At 45.6% G+C, this 24,622-nt stretch overlaps 1 protein-coding gene across 6 annotated transcripts in view; it reads right to left on the reverse strand.

Moving 5' to 3' along the window:
- TNXB (tenascin XB) overlaps window positions 1–24,622 on the reverse strand; it is a 55,461-nt gene that overhangs the window by 23,330 nt on the left and 7,509 nt on the right. For 4 of the 6 annotated variants that reach the window (XM_027876328.1, XM_027876326.1, XM_027876327.1 and 1 more), the window contains exons 4-16: window positions 23,725–23,840; window positions 21,700–21,856; window positions 21,221–21,484; window positions 19,263–20,036; window positions 17,799–17,891; window positions 15,315–15,602; window positions 14,519–14,803; window positions 11,093–11,398; window positions 10,065–10,340; window positions 6,279–6,587; window positions 4,552–4,878; window positions 2,504–2,836; window positions 1,570–1,884 (exon numbers count right to left, since the gene is read on the reverse strand). In XM_027876328.1, the coding sequence (XP_027732129.1) occupies window positions 1,570–1,884; window positions 2,504–2,836; window positions 4,552–4,878; window positions 6,279–6,587; window positions 10,065–10,340; window positions 11,093–11,398; window positions 14,519–14,803; window positions 15,315–15,602; window positions 17,799–17,891; window positions 19,263–20,036; window positions 21,221–21,484; window positions 21,700–21,856; window positions 23,725–23,840 (3,843 nt within the window). Of the gene's footprint in view, window positions 1–1,569; window positions 1,885–2,503; window positions 2,837–4,551; window positions 4,879–6,278; window positions 6,588–10,064; window positions 10,341–11,092; window positions 11,399–14,518; window positions 14,804–15,314; window positions 15,603–17,798; window positions 17,892–19,262; window positions 20,037–21,220; window positions 21,485–21,699; window positions 21,857–23,724; window positions 23,841–24,622 lie in introns of those variants that run through there. The other 2 variants (XM_027876329.1, XM_027876330.1) reach the window with 2 other exon arrangements.

Consider the following 24,622-nt stretch of genomic DNA (forward strand, 5'->3'; position numbering starts at 1 on the left):
AGACATAGACATAGACATAGACATAGACATAGACATAGACATAGACATAGACATAGACAGATAGATAGATAGATAGATATAGACAGGCTGAACATATTGTAATAAATGAATGTAATGGAATACTACTGTACCATAGGAAATAAAGTATGAGAGGAATTCAGAGAAATTTGGAAAGACTGCATGAACTGCATGAATTGAGTGAAGTTATCACAACCAAGAGAACAATACCCACAATGACCACAATAATGTAAAGCAAAAAATTCTGAAAATATAAAAACTCAGTCATTAAAATAATGAAGAATATTAACTCCAGAGTACTGATAATAACAGCTAGCAAGCATGATATAGTGCTCTAACACTTGTAAGCACTTTACAATATTATCTCATTTTATCCTCACAGCAACCCTGGGAAAAAAAAGTATTATTATTATCCCTATTTTATAGATGAGGAAACTGGGGCAAGCAGAAGTTTAGTGACTTGTCCAAGGTCCTACAGCTAGTAAGTGTCTGAGGCAGGATTCGAACTCAGCTAGGTGGCGCAGTGGATACAGCGCCAGGTCTGGAGCCAGGAAGATTCAAATCCAGACTCAGACACTTACTAGCTGTGTGACCCTGGGCAAGTGACTTAACCCTGTTTGCCTCAGTTCTTCATCTGTAAAATGAGCTAGAGAAGGAAATGGCAAACCACTCTAGTATCTTTGCCAAGAAAACCCCAAATGAGGTCATGAAGAGTCAGGTACAAAACAATTCAACGATAAAAAAAAACTTCCTGATTCTATGTCCGACATTCTACCTATTGTGCCACCTACCTGCCCTGACTGATGATATTTCCTTTTTCTTGCTATAGGGGTGGTGGACTACAGGTGAGGAATGAGGCTCAGGCTGTCAGATGTGTTAATGTGTCAGCATTTTTTGCTTAACTATATTTCTTTTTTATAGGAGAAAGCTTTATTGGGTAGGGAGGTATTGCCAGCAATGTTGAAAAAAAGATTTTTTTAAAATAATAAAGCATTTTGTTTATAATAAATATTGTAAATAATTGCATTTACAATTTTTTAAAATTTAAAGATACATATATGCCTTTAGAACATGGAACTAGGGGGTTTTCTTCTGACTTATGGACTCAATTCTTGGAGAACTAATTACAAATTTTGCTTGTTGAAGTTCCAGGGATTCTTGGTTGTTGCCTGATGCCCTGATATATTAAGAACGTGGTTGTAGTTCACCTGTGTGAATGGTAGAAGGGGATACTTGACACCAGGCATCCACAACTTCACAGCTCTGAAGACTCTCTCATAACCTCTTTGAGAAACAGCCTTTCCTTCTTTCCTTCCTCCCTCAACTCAGGATATCATCCTCTCTCCAAATTCAAGCAGATTAGAGGAATCTCAGTCCTCAGAGAGAAGCAGCAAATGGATCTGTGACCCCAAAACACAGTAAACTTAGAGGGAGGAGAAGCAGAGACACAGGGACAAAGACCTCTAAGGAGAAAGCCTCAGGTTGTCCCTAACCTACAAAGCCTGGTCCATAACCACACCCAAGTACCCACCCTCTTTACTCCTTACCCACCTGTTACGCCTATAACAGAGACAGGACCTATGCGCTGCCTGTCATGCAAACCATAGAGATTCATCTTGTATTTGTGATCAGGCTCCAGGCCGGAGATAGTGACTTCATTCTGGTCCCCTCTGACACGTTTCATTTTAGGTTGTCCATCTCCATCCTTGTACTGGATCACAAAGGAGTCAAACTGACCCTCTGGGATGCTCCAAGAGAGGTGCAGGGAGTCTGGAGTCGAATCTGTCACTGTCAGTTCTCCCAGGCGAGGTTTAAAAGGGGATTCAGTGGTTGAGGCTGTGTGAGTTGGGGTCTCCTCCTCAGGGGCTGATAAAGAGATCGGAGAGAAACTAAAACTGACTTTGAAAGAAGAGGGTGACTTGCCCTGGTCACTCCCTCTTTTCTTTAGGCACACTGGTATAGCTGCTAGAAAGAAATACTGAGAGCCCAGAAACAGGGATGATACCACTGGATTTTAAAGTCATTTAGGGTTGATGATTAGAAAAGTCTTCAGGTTACATTTAGAGGAGTGTGGCTTAGTTGGTCTCTGTCACATTCTGACCGGGGGAAGGGGACACACTCAAAATTCCTGGCACAAACAGCTCTACTACATGCTTATCGCAGTTCAGCAGTGAAAAATTCAAGTTTCAGGTGTTTATTTCCCAGCACCCTTTCCTACACTCATCTCTGCTCCTGGGTCAACCTATAATCCAACTTGCTCTGAGTTTGGTGTTTAGCTCCAAAGGAAAAAGTGCCTAGCACATAGTAGGTAATCAATAAATGTTTATTGACTGATTGTTTTCTGTGGGCGTAAGTAATATGGACATAGCACACATTGGACACAACAACTAATGAGGGCCTAGGACCTAATCAAGAGTTGACAAAATAGTTAATGCCTGATAGGAAAGAAAGTAAATATTATTCTGAGTTTATTCTATTGACTCACCTGTTACACCAATGACAGAGACTGGGCCCACACGCTGTCCATCATGGAAACCATAGAGATTCATCTTGTATCTGTGGTCAGGCTCCAGGTCAGAGACTGTGACCTCATTCTGGTTGCCCTCAACACGTACAGCCTGAGGTCGCCCATTCCTGTCCTTGTACTGGATTGAGAAGGCATCAAATTTTCCCTGGGAGTTGGGCCAAGAGAGCTTCAGGGAGTGTGGGGTGGCCCCTGTCACTGTCAGCTCTCCAAGTTCAGGCTTCTCTGTGGGCTCAGGAGCCTCAGTGGCAGGCATTGTGGGAGCTGGAATCTCCTCTACTTCCTCATATAGTGCTGAGATGAGGAGATACATAAAGACAAATTTGAGGATAACATTATCTCTAGGAACTTTTCATGTTCCTCAGATGAGAATAGAATGTTTATCTCTCTAGGGATTATATGGTGAAGCGGGTATTTCTGCAACAGGATTTCATTTCTGTGGGAGCCAAGGGACCCCCAAGTTCTCAAAGGGGAAAACAGAATTGTGAGGTACTGGAATGCGATGAGATTGATTCCCTATTTCTTCTTCCTTTACCCTTGAGAAGACTTCCTATTGACCATTCAAAGCAGGGACCAGAGTTACTGTGATCAGACTAAGTGTCTCTGCTACCTGTCACGTGGGTGAGTGTGGCATACTGTAGGAGCTGATCTCTTGGATTGCCAGCTGCCAGGTGGCTCAAGCCCTTATCTGAGGTAACTGAGATCAGGGCTATGGAAGCAACCAGAAGAGGAGTAGAAGCAGAAGAAAGCCCCTAGTACTGGACCATCAGCTCCCTCAAAGTCTGGTGGATCAGTGGGCCAGAGAGAGAGACTGAGCCCACTCCCAACACTTCCCCAACCTTTGCTCTTCATACTCTGAGGTCCAGAGCTGGGCCGTAAACACACACACACACACACACACACACACACACACACACACACACACACTCCTTACCTTTTATTCCCTTTCCATGATCTATGGTTGAATGCAGTTCACCCCCACCCCAACCCTCACCCCTGCCTGCATCGGAAAGCAAAGAGATGATAGTTGAGAGGAGTTTTGGTAAATGATTTGACAAAGGAATCTCCATGGAAGAATTCAACAAATTTTCCCTTCATTCTGAGTGCGCCTCATAAACTCTGTAGCCACAAAACCTTGATTACCTGTGCCTGATAAATGAAAAAGGTCATTTGACAAGAGAAATTCTAAATGCAGGGTCAGGGTGAAGGCATATATTTCTTGTTTCTAAACAGTTCTGAGCAATGTTTCACATCATCTCATAGTCTAAGTTCTGAACCTAATCAGGGTGGGTTCTAATTTGTTCAGTTATTCACAGCTCCACACCATCATGCCAGGTAACTTTAAGCATCAGAAAACTGTGCCTTCATCTTGACCCAGCATCTTCCACATGGCAAACTGGGAGACTCAGTTTCACCTCTGTGACTCTCTGTTCCACGAACCCTGAATGGTCCAAGGGGTAATCTCTCTCAAGGGCAAAGGAAGAGAAAATAGTCCTGTGTGCTCATACACAGATATCATTACATCCTGGTGCCTCACAATTTTATTTCTCTCTGTGGGAATTTTTGGAGTTCCTTGGCTCCCATGGAGATCAAATGCTGTTACAGAAACATCTACGAAAATGGAATTTTCCAACCCATCACTAGAGCTATGAACTCTGGAATTAGTCATAGCATGTGATTTAGGAAGACTCTGTGTTGTACTTTGATAAGTCCTATTTATTCAGTATCTGACAAATATTTTTATCAGCTGGCAATATCTAGGGACCTCCAGGGTGAACAGCTGAACCTAATGTTCAGGAATTGGAAGTTCAGCAAAAGCCCCAACTCCCCAAAGAACTACTTAAGTCCTAGGAGATCAGTAGAGCTTGAGATCTCAAATGCAAGTAAGGAAAACTAGAAACTGGATCCTAAGATGCTAAACCAAGTAGGGCACAAGGTCAATGACAAAGAAAGGAAGACCTAGTCTGGCTCAGAGACCCACCTCTCAGGATCTGTTTGCTTTTACTCACCAGTAACACCAGTGATGGAGACAGGGCCCACACGTTGTCCATCATGGAAGCCATAGAGGTTCATCTTGTATTTGTGATCTGGCTCCAGGCCAGAGATGACGACCGTATTCTTGTCACCCTCAACAAGTACACTCTTAGGCTGTCCATCTCCATTCTTGTACTGGATCACAAAGGATTCAAATTGGCCTTCTGGAATGGTCCAAGAGAGGTGTAGAGAATCTGAGGTGGCATCTGTCACCATTAGCTCTCCCAGGTGGGGTTTAACAGGTAACTGAGGGGCATCAGTGGCGGAGGATGTGGGGACTGGAGTTTCTTCCTCTCGTGGTCCTAGGATAGATATAGGAAGGAGAGGATTGCATTAGACAGAAAAGATAGGTCTGCCTTTTCTGAACTTGGTCACCATTTGTAAAGAAACTGAGTCTAGCCCTATGACAACTCCCTTCACTCACTTGGAAGACTGTTGACAGATAAGAGACTCACTATTTAGTGGAGAAACTCTAGGGATTTATTTATCAGGTATGTATAGTGCAACATAACAGCACAATGTAAGAAATACTTGTTTAGGGCCTACTTTTTCAAAGCACCCTACTAGGGGCTGAGGAGATAGGAAGTTTAGATGAGACATGGTTCTTGCCCTCAGGAATTTATCATCTAGTAGGGATATAAAACCAACATATATTAGATAGACAACATTACATGTTAAGTGCATTTAATACTACCTGATATTCTGGGGGAAAGAACATCTGTAGAGGACAAAAAGACATTTTAGAGATAATCTAGTTCAACCCCCTTAAGTCAAGAGAGGTTAAGTGATTTGACTAAGGACACACAGCTAGTGGTAGAACTGGGACTCAGTAAGAGGAGCGGCTTTGAAGTCAGAGGACCTGGCTTCAAATCTAGCCTTAGTTACTTTTTACATGCGTGAACTCTAGCCCTCAGTTTCTTCCTTGGTAAAATGGACAGAGGGGATGGGAAGGGTTTGTATTAGATATATGAGGTAAGGGCCCTTCCAGATTTAAATCTACAATCCTAATGAGATTCCTCTGGACTCCTGGTCAAGGGCTTTTTCTCCTAACCCCTCACTGCTTCTCTAGATAGAAGCAGTGAAGTTGCAGAATTCAATGTGTGAGAAGAGAAACTCAAGTCCAAATTCTCTATCCTGGCATTCAAAGCCCTTTGGAATCTTGATCAAAACTACCTTTCCACATGTATCTCCTCACCCCACACTCAGGCCAAACAGGCCCATTTGTTATCCTTTGAAAACATCTTGAGTCTTTGCTCACGCCATTCTCAATGTCCAAAATGCCTTTTCCTGTTTCTACTCATTGAAATTCTGTTCATCTTTTCAAAATCCTATTCAAATGCTTCTTCATCCATCAACATCCCATCCCTTGATACCCACAACCAGAAGTGACCTTTCTGGCCCACAAATTCTCATAACACCTAGTTAAATACGCTTCTTTTGCACTTTGCGCGTTCTATTTTATGCTTAGTTATTGGTGTGCATGTCTGATATCGCTCATTTTGCTATAAGCCTCATGAAGAAGCCAGAGACTATGCCTTATTTATCTTTATTCCCCCTCTAGTTTGCTGAAGCTAGACTGAGATACAGAAACCAGCATTCATTGAATTGAGTAACTAGCAAGGAGTGACAAGAAGGTTCATAGGCTCTTGTGCCAGAAGAAAGGGGGTAGGAAGTGCAAGCAGCCTTAATGACTCCCAGTCACCTGTCATAACAATAGTTGAGAGGGAGCTCAGCTGCTTCCCAGAGTAGCGTCCATAGAGGAGCATCTTGTATTTGCGATTCGGCTCCAGGCCAGAAACCACGACTTCATTCTGGTCTCCTTCCACAGGCACCATGTGAGGCTGCCCATCTTTATCTTTGTATTGGACCACGAAGGAGTCAAAGGATCCCTGCTGGACAGTCCAAGATAAGTGCACAGCACCGTTGGCCACAGCCACGGCTGTCAGTTTCTCCCCCAAGCGAGGCTTCAGAGGGCGTTGAGTTCCTATGATGCCTGAAGCTGTTGGGCTCTCTGAGAAGGAGAGAGAAAGGAGGCTGAGTTGTCTCCAGGAGACTGGGTAACTTCAGAGAACAGGTGGGGCAGAGGTTGGAGGCCAACACATTGCCTGGGTTGGGGGAAGTCTCTGTAGTCAAGGGGCTAAGGGAAAGAGTGACTGGGAAAGGGGAAAGCACTAGGCTTTCCTAAGTCATACAGGTAGGTGAAATGGGAGAAGCTCCTATGCTCCCACTCAAAAGTGGCACCAGCAGAAAGGAAAGGGCCACACTATTCCTTGCCAAGGAGCTGAAATTATAGCAATTGTACTTGCATCCAGGTCCCAGATTGGGAATAGTGGCTAAGTATCCATGTTGGGCATCGATACAATATTACACTATACTATTCTATATATCCCTATCTTTATACTGGACCATAAAAGAGGAAGACAGGCCCTCAAGGACAGCCCAAAATAAGAGTAGGCAGTTCATGGCGGGTCCTGTCACCCAGGCAGGAATCATTTTTGACAGCTGATGCAGAGTTCCATATTCCTTCCAAAATGACCTCCAACCCACTCATTTCCTGTTCTGGGTTAGAAATATAGACTAACTAGGTACATACCACACCTCCATTCTACCTTTAAACAATAATAATATTAGTAGTTAGCATTTATATAGTGCTTTACAAATATTTCATTTTATCCTCAAAATAACCCTGTGAAGTAGGTGCTATTATTATGCTCATTTTAGAGATGAAGAAACCAAGGCAAACATAGTAACTTGCTCAGAATCACACAGTTAGTAAGTGTCTGAGTCAGGATTTGAACTCAGGTCTTCCTGACTCCAGGCCCAACTCCAGGTCTAGACCTGGATTAGTTAGCTAGTTAGACTTCAGGTCTAACCATTGCACCACCTAGTTGCCTCAAAGGCCTAAAAGGGCCCTCCCTGACGCAGACAGATGAAGGTGTTACCTACTCTAAAAGTCAGTAGCTGGACAAAGAGATTCTCCAGCTTCCCTCTGGTATCTTACTTCTCTTCCACTCAGTAGGTTCTTGTAGCCAAGTCTTTACCCCACCTGCAAGGGCCCAGTTCCTTAGCAGGGTTTCTTGTAGGTCAGCAGGGGATTGGGGGGGGGGGGGCGTGGTGGTTAGCTCCTTCTTTTCCATCCCAGGTTTTGGTCTCTATATTTATCTCCTTCCTCCCTCCCCATTTTCCTTTTCCAGGGCTCTCCCCTTCCCAATGCCGAGAGTACTGAGAAGGGCTGAAAGAGAGGACGAGGAGTCCCTGACAGGGAGCAGACATTAGAGACTAGAGGTGATCTTACAGTTGGCTATAGCTCCATTCCTTGTCTACTTGGACCCTGGGAACCTGAGACCCCGGCGCAGACCAGCTAGGGGCGCGGCTGCACCTACTGATGAGGATGCATTGGGAATTAATTTGGGGGGAGGAGAAGGTGGTGGCGGGAAGGAAGGGGCAAACAGGGGAACCGATCAGGTGTCTGTTACAAGGACAGTCTTGGGGCCTGGGAAAGAGCTGGCCGGCTGCCTCCCTGGATACCGAGGGCGCTGACGGCATTGTTGTTGTTGAGTTTTTTCTGGCGATTGAGAGCCCCCAGGGGCGGGGGAGGGCCTGGCGGGAGCCCCAGGAAAGGGGAGACATCTGGCCTGGGCTGGCCTGGGCAGCAAGCCCTCTAATTCTTTTGGTTCCCAGTTTCCAAAGCCCTGTGGGAGGGAGGAGGAGGGAAGCAGGGAGATGTGCGTGGGGGTGGGGGAAGTGTGTGTGTTGGGGGTGGGAGGTCTGGCCTCTGAGCAGCTAGAGATGGGACTGACAGACAGCTCAGAGAGAAGGGAAAGGGGAGGGCAAGGGAAACAAGGGGGACCCTGATAGCTCTACCAAAGACCCCCAGCTTCAGCAGAGCCAGAGCCTTCCTCTGCAGCTCCCAGGGCTGCCCTCGCTCCAAGAGAGTGCATAACGTGATCACCTTCCAGAGAGGGGTGGGGGAGGCAATCCCCACGCCAGAGAAGTGTAACCCTGTTCTGCACAATACAGTTTAATACTCTTCTGGCCTACTCTATTCTTGACTGTACTATATTAATTATACTATACTATATTTTACTATGCTATACTATATTTACCGGTCTATGCTAATTATACAATACTATACTATATTATAGGAGATAGCTAGGTGGCATAGCAGATAGAGTGCTGGGCCTGAAGTCAGGAAGGCCTGAGTTTAAATCAACCTTAGACACTTACTAGCTACATGACCCTGGGCAAGTCACATAACCTCTGTTTACCTTAATCCACTGAAGAAGGAAATTGCAAACAACTCCAATATCTTTGCCAAGAAAATCCCAAATAAGGTCGTAAAGAGTCAGACATGACTCAACTACAACAACAAATATTTTATATTATACTATACTATATCAATTAAACTATATTATATTATAGTATGCTATACTATTTTATACTATATTTACTACACTAATTATACAATACTATATTATACTATACTATACTTATTAAACAATACTATGTTATACTTTATTATACTAATTATACGATACTATATTATATTATTTTAGTTACATTGACTATACTATATTATACTATACATTATTTACTAGTGTACTTTACTATATTTACTATAGTAATTATATAATACTATATTATGCTATACTTACTATACTACATTAATTATACTATGTTGTATCATCCTATGTCTATTATAATATACTATATTTACTATACCATACTAATTATACAATACTACATTATATCATGGGCAGCTAAGTGGCACAGCAGATAGAGTGCCAGACCAGGAATCAGGAAGACTCATCTTCTGGCATTCAAATCTGACCTCAGGCACTTACTAGCTGTGTGACCTTGAATAAGTCACTTAACCCTGTTTGCCTCAGTTTCCTTATCTATAAAATGAGCTGGAGAAGGAAATGGCAAATCACTCCAGTACCTTTGCCAAAAAATCCCCAAATAGGGTCACAAAGAATTGTATACAATGGAAAATGAACAACAAATACAACAACATTATATTATACTGTGCTATATTAATTACACTATAACATATTTACTATACTACACTAATTATATAATACTATACTATACTATTACTATATTATATTACTATCCTAGCCTATCCTATAAAAATGTTATTTATGTTAACATGAAATGGGTTTGTTGTTGTTATTTTTAATTAATTAATAAATATTTTTAAATTTTATCAGATTTAATTTTAAATAAATAAAATTAAGTAAATATTGGTAGATATAACTCACATAAGCAAAAGCTTTTTGAGGACATCAATAATTTTTAAGAGTCTGAAGTGATCCTGAGACCAAAAAGTTTGAGAACCATTGCCTTAGAAGAAAGAGAAAAAGCAGAGGAAAGGAAGGGGTGACAGGTGTTGCAGTAACCACAGAAATAAAAAGAGAGCAAATGCAGAAAGAAGTAGGGAGGAAAGGTAGGGAAGCATTGATGAGGGCCAATTTCTCCCACTCACCAGTCTTTGCTTCAACAGAGATGGGCCCATGACGTTTGCCATCTTTGATGCCAAAGAGAAGGAACTTGTACTTCCGGGAATGCTCTAGACCAGATATAGTAACCTCATCCTGAATGCCCTCTGTGGACACCACTTGTGGCTGCCCATTCCTGTCTTTGTACTGAACCTCAAAGGAGTCAAACTCGCCCTCAGTGACAGTCCAGGAGAGACGCAGGGAGTCTAGGGTCACATCTGTTACTGTCATCTCTCCCAGATGAGGCTCTATAGGTAATGGGCCTGGAACAAGGAAAGAAAGAGAAAATGGTTACACCCTGAATAGAAGGTAAAAAAGTCACTACTGGTCTCTCATTGAAGAGCAAATTAAATTTTCCTAAGATGGGGTGGGAGGTGGGAGGGTGAGTTGGCTTGAGAGAGAGAAGAGCAGCCATCAGAAACAGGAAAGCCAAGAGGAAGACATGAAACAGGAGTAGAGGCCAGTTTGGAAGAGAAGAAGAGCCTGGAAGAGGGCCAGAAGACAGTGAAAAATAGAGGCTGGATATGTCTTTAAAGAGATTAAAAGAACATGGATTATTTGACCCCAAAAGAAAGGGCAAAAACAGGGGGTGTCTTAAATACTTCCAAGCTTCACAAGATCACAAGGAGGAATGCAAGAACCAGATGCATTAAATCACCAGGAAATATACCAAATTGGCTTTAGGCAAGATTTAGGTTAGATGAGAGAAGGAACTTCTGATCTGGGAAAAGGGAGGCTCCTCTCTGTCTACTCTGAAGGAGGAGCCATTCTGCCTGGAGACAGCTGGCAGGGTGAGATGGCTTTAGGAATGATGAGTTTACTTTTCCTGAAGGACAAGGGATTCTCTGCTTTGATGCAGACCCTGGGAGGGCAGAGGACTAAAGACATAAAGACTAAAGACATAAAGGAGACTAAAAACACAGCTGTGAGAGAGGGAAATGTGAGGATTAAGAAATAAGAATGGAGGACAGTGGGACTGGGGGTCTAAGAATGTGCCTAGGCCACTTTCACTTACTTGTTGTGGCAATCACAGAGATGGGGCCCATTTTTTGTTTGCCTCGAAGTCCATAAAGATTCATCTTGTATTTCCGGGAGGGCTGCAAGTCAGAGATGGTAACTTCATTCTGGCCAACTTCAACAGGCACCACTTGGGGCTGTCCATCCTTGTCTTTGTACTGGACCACAAACGAGTCAAACGTCCCCTCAAGGATGGTCCAGAGGAGACGCAGGGAATTCTGAGTCACATCGGTCACCGTCAGCTCCCCCAGGCGAGGCTTGGGGCTCTCCGTGGCCGGCTGAGTCTCCTCTTCCCATTGGGGAGCTGAAATAGAGATAGGAGCTATTGGAGCTTTTTTTCCCCTTCAGTGGAAATTACGTTGATTTTTTTAAACCAGGTCTTTAAAATAATTATGTTGTAAATTATAAAATCCATCCCATGGGCAGGACACCTGAATGATGAGTCATCAAAAAAAAGCTGGAGAACTAGATAGAGCCAGAGAAAGGTTTGATCAGTCATTGAACTCAGGACCAGTCATTTCTGTTTTGTAAGTGAGTTTGGAGCTAAGAAAACAGAAATTGAGTGTCATCCAAAGAAAGGTTGATTTTTGACACAGAAAGAATCTAAAAAGTAATTCATTACCATTGAAAGGAACTAATGAGAGCAATTCAGACAGACTTTAGAGGGGAATGATAGAAAGATGATGTCCACCAAGAAGCAGTCCACGTGCCTGCTAGTGATACTAAGGCCCATATGCTACTTTAAAATAATAAGCAGGACCAGTCTTAATAATTAGCTAGAGAATATGCTTCAGGTAATAGAAATAAGACAAAGACAATTGGGTCAATAAGACTTTCAAGAATCTAAAGCCATAGAGACCTCTACGAGGGGGTGAAGAGAAAATGGCAACATTCATATAGGATGACCTGAAACCCAAGGGAAAAATTAAGGCCCTCTCACTTACTACCTAAGTAATCTTGGACAAGACTCTTCACCTTTCTCTGTCTTCTGTAAAATGAAGGGAGTGGGCTAGATGACTTTAAGGTCCCATCCAACTCAAGTGACTTGCTCAGGGTCACACAGATACAAGTAAATGAGCTAAACTCCAAATCCAAGTCTTCTGACTCCAAATCCAGTGGTGTTTCCACTATATCTTGAGGAATTCAGGGCACCCCCTAGAAGCTAAATCCAGTGGTAGAAATAGCAGGAAGGGTAATTGTTAGATCAAATAAGTGAATTACAACCTAAGCTGCTCTAAGCAACTGGGACTAGAGCAGAGCTGACCAATCATATGCCTTCATACTCAATTCTTCAGTGGCTTTCAAGCTCCTTCTCTCCAGTTAAAAGAAAAAGAGTGGGAAAAAAAAAAAACATTCATTCTATGGGACTTAAAGTGCTACTATCTACACAGGTATCTAAATTATAAAAGAAGATGTAAAACAATGATTTGATAAAAGTAGAATTTCGGACCTCAGAGTGGAAGCTATGTGGGGCAGGGGACCATTCCTGGCCCCTCCAATATTTATCTATCTGCTGCTAAAGATGGCCCTGTTCCTTACACATAATTCATATAGTAGGATTTCTGCCTTTGTGGACGTGTTGCCCTGAGAAGTTATGGGAAGAGTGGAGATGCTATAGTGTATGTGGGAGAAAATCTTCCCCCAGACTCTGTAAGAGGCAGACAAAGAGAGGCTGAGACAGAGTAAGAGAAGAGAGGTTAGTGGAAAAGAGATGTTTTGGGAGAAGACAAGCAAAGTTAAAAAAAAATGAGAGGAAAGGTAATTCTAGAGAAAAGGAAAGACAAAGAGCAAGAAGAGATGAGGGCGGAAATATAGGACAGGAGCAAAAAGACTCCATAAGCCAACTAAAGCAGGCAAAATATACTGAGGGAAGGATGGGATTGAGGAATTTGGAAAGAATCTTGGAATTAAAAGAACAAGCAAGTTTAGAGTCTGATAGGACCTTCTAAAGGTGATCTTTTCCTCTCTGTCTACAGTCCATTCATACTACCTTAAATTTAACCCAAACTGGCTAGAAGTCAAGCCAAAAGGATGGTCTAATTCATCTTGGAAAACATTCTAGGAAATACAATTTCATGACCTTTCTTTGATGCTTTGGACAAACCAACAAGAGCATGTGAGGGGGTGGGATGGAGAGAGGGGAATATGGAAAAAGGAGGGAGGAGTTGAGGGCTGGAGAGAAAGTAACAGAAACCAGACACGAGGAAGTGACTAGGGCCTGAACTGGGGTTTTAATTGTGGCAGGGGGATAGAGAATCAGTAAGTCCAGGAGAAACAGAAGAGTCAATGGATTGACTAAGAGTACAGCTGGACACAGAAGAAAATGGAAGAGTGATGAGGATATAATGGGGAAAAGCTAAGGAGGAATGGCTTGGGCAGATTTGGGGGGAGTCAATTCCCACAAATATGGAGGAAGTGAGTAGTTTTCTCTACTGAGAAGTAAAGATGAGGGATTAAAGCTAGAATTCAGAAGGGGATGACTTGGTTAAGGAGTCTTGAATATAGCAGAAGGAAGAAGAAAGGAGGCCAGGAAGGAGTAGAGAATTTGATGATGTCAGAGCTGAGAAAGCACAAATGAGAAAAAGTACAGAAACAAATTAAGACTAAAGAATCTCCTGGGGTCTAGGGCTTGCTTGGACAAGGAGCAAGGACAGAGTAGGGGAAAAGGAGCCAGAATCAAAGGAGGTAAGAGGCCCATAGAGAGAGGAAGTCTTACCTATTCTTACTTACCTTGAATGGCAACCACAGAAAGAGGGCCTATACAACGTTTGTCATGGAGCCTATAGAAATTCATCTTATATTTCCTGTTGGGCTCTAAGTCAGAGGTAGTGACTTCATTCTGGTCTCCCCCAAAATACATTGCCTGGGGTTTCCTATCCCTATCTTTATATTGAACCACAAAGGAGTTAAAGGGACCCTGGGAGACTGTCCAGAAGAGGCTCGGGGAAGCTAAACTCATATCGGTCACCATCAGGTCTCCAAGGCAGGATTCCCCAGGAGACTCAAGGGCCTTTCTTTGTGCCTGGAGTTGAGGAGGTCTATCCTTTTGGGGGCTGGGACAGAGCAAGACAACAAGTGAGACTGAGCATGAGGTTCCAAGGACTGAGGAGGAAATCAGTTACTACATGAACATATAGAGATTTCTAGGAAGTCCCACTTGCCTGGTGCCTGATCCACTATTATCAACTGTTATGATCAACTATGTGTGACCTGTGCTCACAGGGTGAGCAGCTAAAGACAGAGATACCATCTAGCACAACAGATGGAAAAACAGATAGCCTGAAATCTGGAGAGTGAGGCCAAGGTGTCAGAAACTTGCAGAGATTCCTTGGAAAAATTGTCATGCTGGCCATGGGGTTGGGAAGGGAGAGTGACAGAACTGAGGATCTATGGGGTTTCATGTTGCATCCTTGCTTCTGCTTACCTGTAGTTCCCTCAGCAGAGAGGGGACCATGGCGCTTCTTGCCAATGAGTCCATACAAGATGAATTTGTACCTCCGGCTGGGATCCAGTGGGGAGACAGTGATGGAACGCTCAGGCCCCTCCACAGGAACCATCTGGATCTGCCCATCCCTGTCCTTATACTGGACCAGGAAGGAATCAAACTGGCCCTCAGGGACAGTCCAAGAGAGGTGAAGGGAATTAGAGGTGGGGTCCGTTACCCACAACTCTCCAAGGCGAGGTAGAGTTCCTGAGTTAGGGAAAGAAGCTGAGAAAGGGAGACAAAGAAAGAAGGAATAAGGTACAGTTCACAGGGAAAAAGTCTTCTCCCTACTCCAAACACATACCAGACCGACGAAATAAAGGAAAGAAGGTGATAAGTTTCTTGTCCTTCCTTCTATGGCAACCAGTCCCCTTCCTGTCTGGGGTCATTTCTTTATAAGAAAGTATCCTTGTGGCACTCCTCCCACCCCTTCCCCCCATAAACTCTCATTTCCTCGGCCCTACCAGAATAGAGAATGGGGAAAAAGCCTTGTAACTTCAAGGTCTAAGGCCCTTGGACTGCTATCTGTTTTCAAGCTGCCCCCTTTTCAGGCAGCTGCCCCTCCCATAAGACCCTATGTATGCCATTGCAGTGGATGGGTACTCTGTAGATGTTAAGTGACTGCAGTCAAAGGGATATCTGGGAGAGGGGGGAACAAGAAAAAAAAAAGTAGAATGGGAAGGTGTTTGGGGCTAGAGGGTGGCCAGAAGAAAGAAGCCCAGTCATTCATACTCACGTGTCTTAGCCTCAGTAGTGAGGGGGCCATGGCGCTTCTTGCCCACAAGCCCATAAAGGATGAATTTGTACTTATGGCCAGGATCTAGAGAGGAGATGGTGACATCGTGCTGGAGACCTTCCACTGGTACCACTTGGGGCTTTCCATTCTTGTCTTTATACTGGACCAAGAAGGAGTCAAATTGGCCTTCAGGAACAGTCCAGTAGAGGCTGACAGAGTTCGGGGACACATCTAGAGCCTGCAACTCTCCCAGTCGAGGTGGGACAGAAAGTGCCCCGGGCTCCTTAGCTGTGGGGATAAATTACAATTCGCAATAACAAGAGTTTCCCTTCTTTTCTCCCTTGCCTCCCTCCTCTCTCCTGGACAGCTCCCTCTTGGCCTGGACAGGCCTTCTGACCAGGATCTAAGAGGTCCCTTCTTCTCTAGCAATGACCCCTCTATCATATTCTCCACTTCTTTCTTTCTCCAGTTTCTTAATTTCAGTCTTCCTGAGAACCTTTTTATTGATTTTCCCTCCTTTGGAGCTCCCATGATCCCTCCTACTGGGTAATAAGGGGAGACATTGGTGGTTTATTTCCTTGAGAAGGTTTCAATACCCTTCTCCATTTCTATGCCCCACCCCTTACCTCTATTAGTTTCAATACTTCTCTCCAGTATTTCCTTTGGGCATTGCCATCACTGATGGGTTTAAAGTCCCTCCCTTTTGATTCTTTCCCTACCCATTCCTCCAAAGGGTACCTGTGGTGAGGTTGGTCCGGAGGGGTGGGGAGAGCAGGCCACCCTGCACCCAATAGAGGATGACTGTGTAGGGGATGTGGGGCTGACGCCCTGATAGCCTAGCTACCTGCAGGTCCCCTGGCACCGCCAACTCCTGGGGTGTCCGTCCCCACCCATGAAAGGGTTCCACCCTCAGCAGGAACTCGTTGAAATGACCACTCAGTGCTGTCCACTGTAGGCCCAGCTCTCTTGGGGCTAGTTCCACTGCTCGAAGCCCGCCCAGTGCTGGGAGCCCTAGTGCAGGGGTAGTGGGGGATGTAGGGAACGGTTGCAGGGACTGAAGTGGAGGGCATCACTGGGGCTTGAGCCCCACAGGGGCTTCTCCTCTCCCACTCCTTGCAAGAGTTTCTTGGGGGCAGAATCAGACCAAGTGGAGAGTATAGGAAAGGAAACAGGGGAAGGAACTTAAAAGTATGAGGCCTCCAACTTAGAGTCATGAATCTCCAAATTTCCACCCCCTTCTCCTCTCAAGGCCTCAGTTCATCAGCCTCTGTCACTCAGTTTTCCTTTCCTGTCTCCCTAGTGTGTTTTCCCCCCTCTCTATTCACCTTCATCTTGTTCTTTCCCATTCTCTGCCATTCAGTTTCTTGTCTCCTCTCTAACCTCTGTCACTCAGCTTCCCTGGTACATCTCTCTTATCCTTTTCTCTTCTCTATCCTGTGTGGAAGAACTGCCCAGTCCTTCCTGTCTTCTCTCCTTCAGTTCTGCTCTCCCTCTCCTTTTTGTCTTTGTTTTCTCCCTTTCATTATTTTTCAGTCTCTCCAATCCCTCAGTCAGAGGATTTAGAACTCGAATGGATCTTTAAGATTTTCTAGTCCAGAGAATGTTGTACACAGTAACAGCCACGTTATACAATGACTACCTTTGATAGACTTAGCCCTTCTCAGCTAATCTCCAAAAGTCTCATGATGGAAAATGCTATCCACATCCAAAGAAAGAACTACGGAGTTTGAATGCAGATTGAAACATACTATGTACTTTTTTTTCCTTTTGTTTTGTTTTGTTTCCTCTTTCTTGTGGTTCCTTCTATTGGTTCTAATTCTTCCTTACAACATGACTAATGTGAAAAATACGTTTTAAAAAAAAAAGATCTTCTAGTGCAACACCACCATTTTATAGAAGAGGAAGCTGAGGCCTGAAGAGGTTGAGTGACTTGCTCAAGGAAGTAAGAGAATCAGAATTTGAACTCAGGCCCTCTGATTCCTCAACCAGGGCTCTTTCCTGTATACCCAATTACCATCTTCTTCCTTTTTGTTCTTTAGCCCATCACCCAGCTCTCACTTTTCAAGTACCATCTCTGACTCTCTCATTTCTTTCTCCTGATATCAGCCCTATTGTGCCCCCTTTTTTCTGTCTCTTTGTTCCCTTGTCCATCATTCCCCAATGTGCTGAGATTTCCACCCCTCCTCTGAGGCTCTGTCTGAGGAGCAGTCCCACTCCTTGCTATCTGGGCAAGTTGTACCTAGAATGCCTTGGTGAGTGAGGGGAGCAGTGGGCTATTCTTCAGGGAGGACCCCACGGTGGGGAGCAGAACTGGCAATCGGCCCTGCTGAACCTTCCCAAGCAGCTGCTTCCTGTGGGGCCTGGGCCATTCGGGCACCAGCAGATGAAGCAAGAATTGGGCAAAGGTGTTAGGCTGGTCTCTCCAGGATACAGGGAGCTCACCTGCTCCACCTATGCCTATCACCTTGAACTCTACCAACTCACCTGGGCGCTGCAGGATAGGCGCCTGAGCCCCCTGGGTTGTTGGTGGTGGGGTCAGCCCTAAAACAGGAGTCTCATCTGTGGCACCAAAGGGGCCTGGGGAAGATTAATGAAGAGAAGGGGAGAGAAAGAGAGAAAGATAAAGAGATGATAAGAGTAAATACTAGAAACTGAACCTGCGTCCTCTGGCCTCCATTCTCCTGAGCATCATGCCCCGTCTGAGTTGCCCTCCTCTGAAAATCCCCTTATTTACGCAGAGACTTGTGCCTGCTCCCTGGTTTCCTTAATTATATCCCAGATTCCCCTACCTCCCCTTTGTTCCCACAGAGATGTCCAGGTCCTTCAGAGTCCCAAGAGGTGAGAATACCAGCAAGTGCATAGTAGGTGCTCAATACATACTTGTAGAATAAATGGTATCCCCCATTCTCCTAACAGGCTCTTGTGCAACCTTCATTCCCCCACAAAATGTCCCTCCTGTCTTCCCAGAGGGCCCAGAAATCAGCCTATCCACTCCCAGGTGCCCTGTGGAACCTGGCCCTTCAAAGACCCCCATATCCCCTGAGACCCCTCCCAACTGTGCGTAGGGGGGATCCTGGCCTCCATTAGTGCTGCAGTGAGAAGCCTGGAAGAAAGGAGGAGATGGTGGTGTTAGCGGAGGATGCAGGAGAGAAGGAGAGCAAGAAGGGGTTGGTGAGATATGTTCCATCCAGGACTAGGTGACATCTGTGCCCTGTGGGGAAAGAAGATTTCCACCCTACTCCTCATAGCTGCCACAGCTCCCTCCTCCAGGCCCCAGGTATTGCCTGTGGGAGAGAAAGGTGAGAGGAAGGCAGACCAGCCAGCCTGGGACAGGCAGATGAAGAAAAAACAGTAGTTTCAATGCCACCCCAATCAAGGCTAGCCTCTTCCGGTGGCTTCGATTTCCCTCTTTCGGTTCAGACCCATCTTGCAGACAAGTTACAACCAGAGAGGGACCTGGAAGGCTCCCCCTTCCTTGGCTTATCCTTCCCAGGGTGTCTGCACATCAACATCCCTGTTCTCAAAGTCTGCTGGCCACACTTCCCTAAAAATCAGACCGGGGTGCTCCAGGATTTGCATGAAAACTGGCAGCCAGCTCAAGCACGTGAAGTTGCCTAGACCTTGTGTTTTTTTCACCTCAAGCCTGTGTCTGGGCCCTGCTGGAGCCTTTGGCTATGAGGAGGACGGTTTTGGGGGAGGGTGTTTTTGTTGTAAGGAGATTCTGGTATCGCTGAACCTGGTGTGATACAGGAAGAAGGAGAAGGGAGTAGGGAGTGAATTGAGGGACGACTGGCAAACTTGGGCAGGGCCAATGCACATTTCATGGGTATGTAGGCATTTTACAGTTAGAGGAGAAAGATCTGCACTGCTGGGTAAGCAACTTCTGGGTTGAAAAGGCAAGATATGTGGATGGAGGGGGAGGTCCCCAAGGCAGACAACACACACTACCTGTAGTGGTGATGAAGGCGTAGGACTTGGAGGCCTGCCCATCCTGGACCCCATGGACCTCCACATGGTAGGTAGTACCAGGCCTCAGGCCAGGCAAGCGGGCGGTGCGCGTTGCCCCTGGTACTGCGAGTTCCCCACTGGGCCCTTCCATAGGAGAGAGGGGCTGCCATCGCAGCACCACCTGCTCAAACTGGCCACGGAGACCATCCAGGGAGACCAGCAAGGCCCCATCAGCCGAGCTGCCCAGCACTTCAGGTTTGGGGTGGCGAGGGGAAGGGCCAGGATGTAATGAGGGGAGGAGGGGGTAGTGCCTCCCTTCCAACTGGTCCACACCTTCAGGGTTACGGCCATGGATGACTTTGGCCGAGTTCGGTTTCCTGGTATCTGGGTCCAGATTGGCATTGGGTCGGGGCTTGTGGGACAGTGATGATGGGGGTGCAGGGAGCCCCGTTGCCCGGCGTTGCAGATAGGTATAGATGGAGCGGGCCACTGAGGTGTAGGTCTGGTTGCCACGGAGGGGATAGCCAGAGGCCCGTAGGTATCGCTCCACATCCTGCACGGAACCCCAGGAAGGACCTAGCCTTGATGTGAGGTTCCGCAAGAACCGTGGTGGGGGCAGCCCCAAGGGCACCTCCCTGGGCTTTGGATCTTCCTCTTCCATAGGCCGAGGTGGCCGGGGGTCCGGTCGAGAACCTGGTCGGGGTTGGGGTCGGGATGGGGGTCGAGGGGGTGGGGCTGGGGGACGGGTGTCCTGGTAATTGTGGTGGGCTGGTGCTGCCAGGGGGCAAAAAAGGAGGGGGGAAAGAATGAATCAATGGGTTGCCCCCACCCCCCAGGTCTCCCAACCAATAAACTCTCAAATCCCTCCCTTCTCAACCCTTCCCATTAGAGTTGAGAGGCCTCTCCTCCCTCAGCCCATGCCCCACCTGGAATGATAAAGGAAAGAAAGAAATGTTATTGTCCCCAGAGCCCTTTTCATTTCCCACCCACCCTGCCCCATAATCTGATGGCCCCTAGAAAGAAAAGAAGTCAGTGGATAGATCCTTGAGTCCGGAGGAGGGAGAGGGGGTGAAAAGAGATTAGGAACAGATGCCAAAGGAAGAAGAAATTGAGAGCCACAATGAGGCGGGCTTCCCACCTGCCAAAGGGGAAGAAAAAGAAAGAAGATCCAGGGATCTGTTAAGAGACACCATATCCCCAACCCTGACCATATTACCTCTCTCACCAATCTGTTCCCTAACCGGTGGAGCAGAGGTCTCCCCTCTCCTAAAGCTAACCTATCACTGACTTCTAACCCTGACTGACCTGATTCCAGCCCCTACCCAATCCAAATTCTAACCTCTATGACAATCCATCTCCTACAAAACCTAGGGTTTTGCTGGACCTTTTCCTGCCTCTCAAAAGGACTACATCTAAACCAGGCTACCCAGAGAAGGTGACACCTACTCTTCTGCTCCCGTACCTCCCTAGAGACTTCACCAGTAGTCAATTTTTCCTGAAGTCTAATTAATATCCCTCTTGTTGCCTCTGCTTTCCCTCTTATCTTGCTACACAAATGAGCCGGTGATTCACAGATAGAATATAAGCTTTTTTGAGAGCAGGAGCTATTTCATAGATGACTTGTAGCTCCAGTGCTCAGCACAGGGGCTGGCACATAATAAATACTTACTAAATGCATGATGACTGATTGTTTAATGGGGTCTGAAAGAAATTAGGCAATGAAAAAGGACATGAAAGGCAATGTGGCTTAGTTGTGCTAGACATGGGGTCAGGTTCAAATCCTTCCTCACACATTTACTCACTGTGTGACCCCTGGGAGAGTCATTCCTTCCCTGGGCCACAGTTTCTTCATCCATAAAATCTAACTGGATTTATGGTCTCTAAAGTTATGATTCTATGACCTAAATGTGATTCCTTCTCTCCCTTGACCCTCTCACATTCACTTGGCCAGATGGTACCTGTGTTGGCCCTGACAGAGGCTGGGTAGCTGACAGCTCGGCCCCTCTCAGCAGTGACGGTCACCACATACTCCACACCAGGCATTAGCCCAGTCAGCAGGGTTCTGTCTTCCTCAGGTGCCACATCTAGCCGTACCCGCTGGTTGCCAGCACTGACATAGGACACCACAAAGCGGTCCACTTCAGCTTGTGGACGTAGCCAGCTTAGCTCCATAGTAGTGGGAGTCACGGCTGTGACCCGAAGATCCTGGGGGCCATCGATCACTAGAGGGCCCCAGAAGAGAATGGAGGAAGGAGGGTCAGGTATTTGGAAGCAGAAAAGACTCTAAGTTCCCTCAGCCCCCAATTTTCAAGAATTCAGTCATCTTGCACCTTCCCTCCACTCCACCATTCCCACTTCCTTCTTGGATGGCATGCTCCCCAGTTGTTCCCTCCCCATTTCAGCTCCATCTCCCCCACCCCAATCCCCCAGCTCTCACTGGTGGTGATGGTCTGGGAGGTAGGAGGTCCCCAGCTAGAACCTCGTAGGGCACGAACGGTGACGTCGTACTCCTGGCCTGGGGACAGCCCCCTCTGGTCATAGGCTAAAGTCGAGCTGGGGACCCGAGCAGAAAATGGGCGGCCTAATCCCTCTGTCTGTGGGAAAGAGAGGGCCAGCACAGGGTCAAGGTGGGGAGCATCTTTATACTATCCAAAGTCATCCCTGCTTTTCCTGTTGGCTCAAATCTCAGCTCCACTTAACTACAGAAGGTAGTACAGAAGGAGGAGGATTGGGCAAAATTTGGCGTGATATTTACTGGTAAGCAGAGTTGGGGGTTTTGGTTTCAATTTTTAAAGAAATCAGAAAGAGAAAAGTGCCTGGTGAGAAGAATCAGTTCAGTTTTCTGTTCCATGGCACTCTGCCCTGATTCTTAAGGACATCCCCCAAGAATGTCTGTCACCCTGATAGTCCCAAGAAGTAGTGGGTAAGGAGGCAGCATGGCAGAATGGGTAAAGCATTGAAATTTAAAGTCAGGAAGACTTGGGTTTGAGTCCTACCTCAGACACTTATTAATTGTGTGACCCTGGAAAAGTTACTTAACTTCTCTGAGGTTTCCCCATCTGCAAAGCAGAGATAATATCTGCCTCATGGGGCTGTCTGAGGATTGAAAAAATGTCATGTAAAACGCCATGTAAAGATTAGCTATTACTATTAATCCCACAACTGTAGAGTATAGTGTCCTTTCAAGGCCCTATTCAAGTGCTTCCTTGAAGCCCAGCTGCCTCAGCCCTCAATGGTCACCCCCTGGAACGTGTAGAATTTCAGAGCTGGCACCTTACAAAGAAGGAAACAGAGATCTGTCTCCTCTGAATTTCTGTAGCATTTCTCATGTACTACAGAATTACTCACTGACATTCAACTTGTATTGTTATTTATTTTTTCTTGTATACCTATTTCTTTATGTAGAGATATAAGGTCCTCAGGGTTAAGAATCATATTCAGTTTTCCTTACACCCCCAGGATATAGCACAGTACCTTACATATAGTAGGTACTCAAAAAGAATTTGATGACGTTGATACGATTCACCTACACATAAGGAAAACACTTGCCAAAGTCACCTGTGATATCCCTGTGAATAAGATGGTAACATACAGACTAGGTGACTGAAATATGGAGTATCCATATCTGGTAGAACAGCCATAACCAAAGAATGTCAGCCTGGAAGGATCACCTCCAGTGGAATGTCTCAAGGATCTGCCACTATCAGCTTTTTTGTCAACGTCTTGGGCAAAAACAAATGGCAAGCTTATCTAAACACACAAAACTTGATGGAATAACCAGTACTAGAGATGACAGAATCAAGGTGTAAGATGGAACAGGGGCACAGTTATGACCAGTAAGTAGATGTCAGAAAGACAAATATTTTATCTCGGGTGAAAGATGAAAGAACGTTCTGGAGCAGAGGATAAAACCACTGAACTTGGAGTCAGGAAGACCGAAGTTCAAATTGAATCTCAGACACAAGTTGTGTGACCCTTGGCAAGCCCTTTAACCTTTGCCTCAGTTTCCTCAATTGCAAAATGGGGATAATAACACCACCTGCCTCCCAGGGTTGTTGTAAGGATCAAATGACATAATTAAACAGCAGCACAAAGTAAGTCCTATATACATGCTTATTTCCTTCCCTTTCCTGTTCTAATAATTGAGGCTTCCCAACAATGGAATGAGTAGTCTCAAGAGGTTACTGAGTTCTCTGTTACTAGGGATATTCAACCAGATGATAAATCATTGTCAGGATTCTACTGCAGTGATTTCTTTAATCTGAGGGAGATGATTACCAAGAACCCTTCCAAACCTAAACTCTGGGATTCTCTCTGACTGCCAGAAATAAAATCCAGGCAGAAAAGAATAAGGGCATGGGACCAAATAATGGTAATGCTTTAGAAGAGCTCATATCTTTTCTAAATGTGGCTTTCCTTCCTCTCCCATCTATCCCAAACCCATGGGCTTCATGTTTCTTACTGTAGGGGTGAATCGGATTTCATAAGCATCCACAGGTCCTGAGGCCCTAGTCCACTCAGTCCGAACTGTTGTTTCTTCCAACAAATGCATCCTCATTCCAGTTATCGAAGGTATCTCTGCTTGGAAGAATAGGAGAGAATTAACCATTATTCCCCCTATGTCCCTTCTCCTTAGAACCCTACCCATCCTTATGGAACCCATGACCAGGAGAGAAAGGGGTGGGGATAGCGAAGCTAAGGAGAAAAAATGCCTGTCTCACTTCTAGGGCAAGGATAGGCTAAGTGGCTCATGTTAGAGTAGGACCTAAGGGACCTATTCTCTAATCTTCAGCTGTCCCAAGCCCAGCTCCTACTTTTCTCCAGGGATCCAAGTGTTCTGATCTCTCCCTCCTAGCTGGATGGAAGTGAATGAGTAAGGATGAGAACCTTGATGATAAAGCTCTGTCTAGGAACTATGGTCCCACTCAAACTGAAGCACTTTAGTCACACAGATCTGGGAACCTACACCATCTCCTTAACTCCTCTAACGTGACTCCAAATGATTTTGAAGCATTAGGACAGTGAGAACAGCAATAACAACAATAGCTAGCATTTATGTAACACTTTAAGGTTTTTAAAGCACTTTACAGATATCTCATTTTATCCTTACAACAACTCTGGGAAGTAGGGTCCCCATTTTACAGATAAGGAAACTGAGGCAGGAAGAGGTTAAATGACTTGCCCAGGGTCTCCCACAGGTAGGTCTGAGGTAGAACTCAGGTCTTCCTGACTCCAGATCCAGGGTTCTCTATTCACTTTGCTGCCCAGCTGAGCATCGAGTCAGGAAAGACCTGGGATTGATTCTCATTTCTGACACTTAGGAGCAAGGTGGCTTTGGGCAAGTTGCTCAGCCTGTCTGA

Source organism: Vombatus ursinus, unplaced genomic scaffold (genome assembly GCF_900497805.2).
Source record: "Vombatus ursinus unplaced genomic scaffold, bare-nosed wombat genome assembly UNPS02014811.1, whole genome shotgun sequence".
In the NCBI taxonomy this organism is placed as follows: Eukaryota; Metazoa; Chordata; class Mammalia; order Diprotodontia; family Vombatidae; genus Vombatus; species Vombatus ursinus.